The sequence below is a fragment of the Porites lutea genome, chromosome 3 (assembly GCF_958299795.1).
Source record: "Porites lutea chromosome 3, jaPorLute2.1, whole genome shotgun sequence".
Taxonomy (NCBI): Eukaryota; Metazoa; Cnidaria; class Anthozoa; order Scleractinia; family Poritidae; genus Porites; species Porites lutea.
This window is the reverse complement of record NC_133203.1, coordinates 46,616,978-46,625,253: the sequence shown is the minus strand read 5'-3', so window position 1 is coordinate 46,625,253 and position 8,276 is coordinate 46,616,978. Positions and strand designations below refer to the sequence as shown.

General features: G+C 39.0%; 1 protein-coding gene across 1 annotated transcript; it reads right to left on the bottom strand.

The window, feature by feature from the left end:
- Positions 1 to 463: 463 nt before the first annotated feature.
- LOC140929826 (two pore potassium channel protein sup-9-like) lies at positions 464 to 2,457 on the bottom strand. Its single transcript, XM_073379522.1, has 2 exons — positions 2,166 to 2,457; positions 464 to 1,170 (listed from the first exon to the last, which is right to left on the bottom strand). The coding sequence occupies exons 1-2, from the start codon at positions 2,455 to 2,457 to the stop codon at positions 545 to 547; spliced, it is 918 nt and encodes a 305-aa protein (XP_073235623.1). The 3' UTR covers positions 464 to 544.
- Between the last annotated feature and the right edge of the window lie 5,819 nt (positions 2,458 to 8,276).

Here is an 8,276-nt window from a genome sequence, read left to right as displayed (position 1 = left end):
TTCATGAGGGGTGGGGAATGGATGAAAGCCCGATTATGGTGGCTGAAAGTCAGTTCATGCAATTATATCGTAGATATCAATAATCATCACAGTTAAATAAGGCGGATGCATCGGAAACCTTGGTTCTTTTCGTCAAGACAAATTACTTCATAATGAGCCAGAACCACAGACACTGATACCTGTAAGACGCCCCTCCTAATTTCTACGGCCTGACAAGCCCTAGGTCTAGACTGAGAATATGACGAGAAAGTTCATAAACTAATTTATTTCTGTCATCCTTCTGATTTAATCTTAAATAAAACTACATGTTCACCAATAAAAAGTGGAAATCCTTGGACAGTTGCATCTTATGCAAAAGAACAAAAATAATAATTTCAGATATTTTTTTTTGGACTAGAACAACCCATGAAGTACAACTGTTCGGCCCCATTAGCAGCTGAAGTTAAACACTTATAAAATTTCATAAAGCATATATCAAAATTTCTCAAATACATTACTTTGATAATGTTTCATCTGCCCATCAACCAACTAGGAATGGGTAGTTCTAAACGCTGTGGGGCCTTTTCACTTTATTCAAAGGCTTTACTGCAGTACCTGTTATTACGAAATTTAACTCCTGCTTATCTTTGGCTTTTCTATTCGTACAATTGAGCAAATGCCCAGAGCAGGAATTAGAGACTTCCGATGGTTCCTGTTTGTCAAAGAATGTTAAAAGAGTATTTATTACACTAGCTACCAGACACAGACCGCACAGAGCCGGAAAAGTGGCAAAAATATGGAAAACAGCTGCCGTAATACCGACATCTTCTCTGGAAACAACACTTTCAAAAGGGATGTAGTCTCCGAAGCCAACAGTAGTGAAAGTTATAAACCACGTGTAAAAAGAGTCGACGAAGGTCCATTTTTCCCAAATGACTTGAACAGCAGAACTTAAAGAAAGAAAGATCACCATCAAAGCTAACGTCAAAAAGGCACATTTGAACTCCAAGTGACTCACAGTCGGGACCTTGAAAGCTCTTATCTCGAAGTTGATTATAGCTCTCTTTAAAAGCTCGGAGATCAAAACGCCAGCAGATTTTAGGGTCAGCAAACATAGAGGAATTCCAAACAAGGAAAAAACAATGCAGAATAACTTCCCATATGCAGTGACTGGAGTCAAATGGCCGTATCCTAGGAGAAGAGAAATTTAAAAAATGAACGTTAAGATTGAGTTGTTTTCTGCTGGAAAAAGAAAATAATCTTTTAGTTCAGGACTATTGCATCGTATGCCCGCGAACTAAGTTATCAGTTTATTAGGGAAAATTAAACATCGATTGACCATCTCCTTTGTGCCACAATGTTCTACAGTAACAACCCACGAGTAACTAAAGCACGCATTTTCCCAAGACTAGTAAGCCTAAACTGGTTTATACATAAGCGGAATTAGAAATTAGCGCAAATTTCGGCTATTTAGGTTCTTAACTAAATTGTAGCTAAGGGTATTTAGTGGCAATTGGCTTATTCCCTTCCATAAAATCAGCATGCCATTACATTACATTTGGAGTGATAAGGCACCTATGCATTCAAAGAGAATCCTAAATGTTGACATTTTGTTTGCCTAAGTGTACAGAATTTCATGTTTTATTTCAAATTTTAGGGTGAACAGGTTCTTGTACGGAAGGAACCTGTTTAATAGAAAATTTTAAGCCTAACAGGTTCTTACTGGTGGGTTTTTATTGTATGTGCTATACCATTCAATTTTCGTGATCCTAACAAGGATGGGTTAGGATGGACCCTACCCTGTCCAGATTGGCTTTGGCTTTAAACTCTACAGAATAGGCAGTAGACTAGCCTGAGAAAACAGCCGACATTCCGCGACATCACCACCCGGGCATCACCACCGCTTTCCACGCGAAATGACGTCGAGAAACGAGCGCAGAAATTCCATACTGATGACGCACTACTACCCAGATATGGGTAATGCTTTTCATTGGTCGTGCCACGTGAGAAATTTGTTTCAACCAATCAGAAGCACTACCCAGGTCTAGGCAGTGACACGTCATCAGAATAGAATTTCTGAGCTCGTTCTTCAGATGTCATTTCGCGGGGAAACCGGTGGTTGCGTCGCCAAATGTCACCTGTTCTCTCAGGATAGCGGTAGTCAGTATAAAAACAAAAAAACTAACCGATAGTTGTCATAGCCGAATATGCGAAATCCACAGCCCTGAAGTAAGTCCAGTCCAATGTTTTACCAGTGTGTACAGCACTGTACGCAGCAGTTAAGAAAATCTCAAACTCTTCATCTGTCATGTTGCAACATTTAGTAAAGTTATATTTCAGCTGTTGTATCATCCTTTTTGATGTCTCTTTGTAGCTTTCCTCTCGCCTTTCAATGAGGGTAAAAATTCCTGCGCCAGCAAAGCCGTAAAACAGAAGTAAAAGCGTTCTTATGAGAAGTGTTTTTCCTGTTGACAGCATCATGTATATAATAACTTGTGGTTTTTCCCGACTTTAGCTTGTATCACTGACTTGGGCTTGCGAAAAACAAAAGAAAAAAAAACTAACATAAATATTTGTTTGTAGCATTTGAAATGGTAAACGCATATCTATTGTTAGACAGCGACGACTTTGCTATGGAGTGTGTGCAGTGCAGTGTTTTTAATTTGTTTAAATTATAATTAGCCTGAAAAAAAGAATACATAATCTCAAGCCAGGCTAGTCAGGCTTATTTTAATTTAAACAAAAGAATATTAACCCAGCAGCCATTTTTGCATTGGGTCTAATAACTAGCAATTATCAAATGAGGCTGAGATCGAGGCTCCCATCTTCCAAATGTGGTGAGCGCCAGCTGGTTATGAAGAATTAGCCGGGGCATGATTGGATCCAATCAGAAACGGCGAAATATTTTGATCAGTTGAATAAGAACTGTGGTGTTCTCTTTAGTAGACCTGGTTTAGTAAGATCTCCATAACCAAATAAGAAATTTTTGAAGGTACTGATTCTTATGGCAAGAAGAGTGAGAGAAAAAAAAATGTAAGGAAAGAAAACGAAAATCAAATTGTGAATTATATTTCTCCGATATTTCGGTTTGCAACACAAACCGTCAACGGAGGCTAAAAAAGAAAACTGAAAAAATGTGCACCGCCCCAGTGAAGCCTGAGAAAAATTTCCCTTTCGTGAACAGTCTCTGTCATTTTTAAGACACCTGGAAATTTTTTTTACCTGTTATTGAGAGTGTTTATATTAAAAAGAATGCAGATCACAGCCCAGGATAGAACCTGGACCTCGAATCCAGAGTTTCATATCTTCATCTTTCTCCCTTACCACTACACTACCACAGCGACCCGCCAAAATTCCGAAAATTGTAAGTACATAAACTACCAAACTGTCTTTCTTAACCGTTACTTCAATAACAGGTGGCCCTAGCCCTTTCCATAACTTTGAACGTAAATTCGACTTGGGCCTCAACGTCGTATTCAAAACTGTATTATTTGGCTTATGGGAACTTAATCCAGGGAATAAATTACATCTATCATGAATAAAGCTTGGTGACCAATGGTGGTGGTGACCACGTTTACGAAAGCGCGCGAAATAGGTTATGCCATCACAGCTGGTTTCCCCATTTAGAGGGGAAACCAGTGGTAGCGTCGCAGGCGAAATGTCGACTGTTGTCTCAAGCTAGCCCCAGCGCTGTCTAATTTGAACTACCGTATTTATTCGAATAAGCGCCCAACCTCGAATTAGCGCCCACCTCGAATAAGCGCCCATTCTAAAGGCAGAAAAAGTTAATAAGCGCCCAGCCTCGAATAAGTGCCCACCCCACCCCCTCCCCCTCCCAATCAACCTCAAATAAGCGCCCACTCCCGCCCCACCTACTTGAGTGATGAGATTGAAATTGAAATTGAATAAGTACTAATAAGAGACTTCCCCGAAGACAGAGTATGTGTGGCATTTACTGTTTTGTTACAAAATAAAAATACTACATTAATTGCTTTAAAGGGTTAAAATTTAATAAGCGCCCAGCCTCGAATAAGTGCCCACCTCGAATAACTGCCCACTCTCAAGGTCCAAAAATTTAATAAGTGCCCAGGGCGGTTAATCGAATAAATACGGTATACGTTCCAAACATGTTCCTCGGGGAGGTTTTCTTTCGCTTTATCTTTTCCATAACAGCAATTCAAAAGACAAAAACTATAACTAATAATCCGTAATACAAAAGGAAAATAAGGTTCATTTTAACATGACTCAAATATAAAAGTTTGGCTCCGCTCTTATTCGTTGAATTTAGTAGCGTTTACAATGATGCATTCTTTAACGTGCGTCGACAAAAAATAATTGATTTAAGTTTCGATTCATATTCAAGAGATTTTTTTCCAAGTTGTATGGTCATCTAGATTGGCCCGCATATCCGGCTTTTATGACACAGCTGATTTTCTGTCACCTTTTAAACTGAGCCCAAAGCTGCGATTAGAGTGAAAACATCGAAGGACTGACCAAGTGAAAGTAAACATGATAGGACAAAAGCAAACAATTTATCTCTGAGAAAGGCAAACTTAATTGATGCAAATAAAGTCATAAACCTTACCTACATTTTACTCACCTTCCAGGCTTTAAAGGCAAAATGATGTTTGGGCTGCCTCCTATTTATTGCTCGATTATATCACATTATAACTCGATCGAAAAATAAAATAGAAATGACAAACGCAACATAAGACTTGACAAGATTCCCCGGGCCATAAACTATGCAAACAGTGGGCAAACTGGAAGTTATTAATATTTTATTTTCGATCACTTACCATTAAAACTTTCAGTTTTGATAAAAAAATTAAACAAAATTTCGCGACAAGAAAACACTACTGTAGGCAGGAATACAGCAGCATCATTCACTTCTGAGCGCAAGCTTGCCAAAACGCTAAATCTCATATAAGCTTATATGCGAGCGTCGTCTGATTGAAGCCAGTGGCGGATCTAAAGGAGGGGCATTGGAGCGGCGCTTCCACCTTATTTTTAGGCTGAAGTCGAGTCTACAAAAGCGCACAGAAAAAGAAACGAAATATCCTGTCTCCTTGACCAAATAATCTGATTTTATTCCAAATTTAAAACAACGTTTTTCTTGCGGGAAAATAGCAGGAAGTCCTGAGCTGGCAGCCAATAACAATACCAGATTGACTTCACCTTACAAAATAAACCTGTAGAGAATTTCACTTTTATTAGCTAATTATGGTTCTGTTTGTCATTTGATTTTAACCTTCATTAGGTACTCCCCACCATTTTTCTTTGGTTCTCGTTCCTCTAATGTTGTCCGTGGAAAGATACCAACGCCAGACGAGATAAACAGGTTTAAACTCCCTAATCAATCGCACCTTTCGCAGCGGTGCCTCTGACAGCAGCGCCTTCGCTTTGCCAAAGTAGTTTTGATACAACTTCAGCTGGAATGGCGGATGATTTACCTAACTGGAATCTAAATATTCTCGATCCTATGGACGATAATTCTAAATCCAGATTTATTGAAGTGTCAAAGGATGGCGTTAACGAGCTTATTGCTCAGCAAGAAAACGAAAATACGAAGAAAAAGACGATGTATGACTTGGACACTGTTCTAAAATTTCTTGCGAGGTTCGGAATGAAGAGAGAGAATTTTAGCGAAAATCCCACCGCACCGAAGGAGATGAATGTATACCTTCGTGAATTCATTATTGCAGCTAGAACGAAGAAAGGAGAAAAATATGAGCCGTGTTCTCTCAGAGGAATCTTAACAAGCGTTGATCGTTACCTTACAAGGTGAGAATGGGAAAACTTAAGGCTATTCATTGATCCTCAGTTTACTAGATTGAGGGACGCATGGAAAGTAAAGGAAAAAGAACTGAAAAAAACAAGGCCGAGGAAATAAGCCGAATGCAACTACTGCGCTCACAGTAATTTTCAAGTAATCATATTAACTCCTTTAGTGGGGCTAATTTAACTCCTTACAGTGGAGTTATTTTGGGGGGAGTTATTTTAACTCCAAAAAGGAGTTTAAAAAACTCTTTTTCAGGAGTAAAAGTGACCCCAGATATTGAGGAGTTAAAATAACCCCAAAAAGGAGTTACCCTGTACCTAAAATTTTTACTCCACTTTCCGAGTTAGATTAATTCCAAAAAGAGTAAAATCAACCCATGTAAGGAGTAAAAGTAACCCCATTTCGGAGTTATTTTAACTCCAGACTGGGAGTAAAAAGAACTCCTTTTCAGGAGTAAAAATGACCCCAAATTCGGAGTTAAATTAGGAGTTAAAGTAACCCCCCAAAAAAGGTTATCCTGTACCTAAAATTTTTACTCCATGAATAAATCCCTAAAAATTACGGTGCTCTCTCAGAAGAGGAAATTGATATTTTCTTTGAAAAAAAGAAACGTCTTGGGAACAAGTTCTCCACAATCGCTACTGAACACTGTGTGGGTGTATTTTTACACTTTGGTCTCAGAGGTTACACAGCCCGTTGGGGCGATGTTGATTTGGAGACTGACGGTCAAGGCAAATAATATCTTGTTCATTCAGAGGGACAAACTAACAGTAGACAGGGCGACAACTCACGGAATGTTAGGCGTATGAAACCGCGAATTTATATATGAAAATAAAGAAATTCAAGAGGAGCGCAATCCAGTGAAGGTCTGTACAGAGAAAAACGCCCAAGGTTCATGTTGGCACCAGACGCTCCATTTTATCTGACGGTCAGCCACTTCAAATCCTCTGTTCAGGGGCAGTGGTTTAAAGCACAAGCTATAGGAGTAAATATAAACTGAACAGTATCCTAAAAGACATGTGCGACGCAGAAGCAATTTCCCCCAAAAAAACCACGCCGGGAGAAAAACACTCGGGCAAAAGTTTTATAGGATAATGACGTTCCGCCAAATCAGGGAATACAGATAACCGGTCACAAAAACCTCCAGTCAATAAACAACTACAGAGTACAGCAGCGACAAATCGAAAACATTTCAAACATTCTGTCAAGCACGATGTGCCATTTCGGAGCGGTCGTGGCTAGATACAATCCCTCAGAAGGAGGTGATCGAGGAGGACTAGAAACGAGAGTTGCTTTCGCAATCTTCGGCTCGTGAGACAAGATGGCCAAAGGCAAATGAAAACGTTTTCTCTTTTGATTATGTTATAAAAGAAATGGTAATCGCTGCAGCTGTGCAACCATAGAGTTATGGATGAACTTGAAAGGTTTGCTAAGCACTCAAGAAGCTAGAGTTGCTCTCGGTTACGCCTCGAGCAACTCTTATTACGTTTCTATCGTGCTTAGCAACCTCCCGCGTCCATCCATAACTCGATGGTTGCACGCTGCACGTTTACCTTTACGCTAACTTTTGTTTCTAATACTTTCCATTACATCTTATGTAGTGCTTTACAGTTTGTGCAAGCTCCTTAGTTTTTAGCATTAAACTTTTTCTGGCTCTTATCATATCTTTAATGGAACTTATAAAGGCCTATAAATGTACTGTATGCAGCTACTGGCAAATTCTAAACGATTCGAGGTCGAAATAACAGAACCACTCTTTTTCACGGGCGTGCTGGATGTAAACTATGGAATGAACACCCGGAATCAATCCGAGCAAAAAATAAAACCCATTTCAAAACAGGTCTTCACGATCGGGTTCCACGGCTGCAGCTTTTAACTATGAAGAGGGAACTTGTAGATTTTTCATCTTTTTGAATACTTGATCTTGAAAAATAACGACTTATGACATATTAATATTTCCCGCAGCAATTTGCCATTTGTCCCCTTCGAATTAAAAACTTGTTAACTTGTAGAATGACCGCCATCTTGCAAGCCGACCGCTCACATCAGCACAGCTTCTGCAGGTATATGGCTAAAAAATCGTAAAAATGTTAACTGCGGGAAAAAACAAAGTGTCTGAACTTAGGCGGGGTCCATTGACAGATGTTTTTTTACGTTTCTAGAAAAAGCAACGTTATTGTGTATGTTTGTCAGCCATGCTGTTTCTTATGTTATTTTAATGAACATACTCTTTGTTTATGGACTATTGAAGTCAAATCAAAATAATTTGCTGAAAGCAGTGTGCAATATGACTGACAAGTAAAGTTCAAATGTTGTTCCTTATCGCAATTTAATTAAACTAACTATTTTATGAAATATATTAGAAATAAAATTTGTTCACATTTCGGTCTCAATTGTTAGCGGTTTGGTGCAGATTTTGTCGATAAATATCGATGTCAACTCATAAACTTTCAAGACCTCTGAACCTTGCATGGATGGCGTAAATGGTTTCGAGCAACGATAATAATTTATTCTTAGT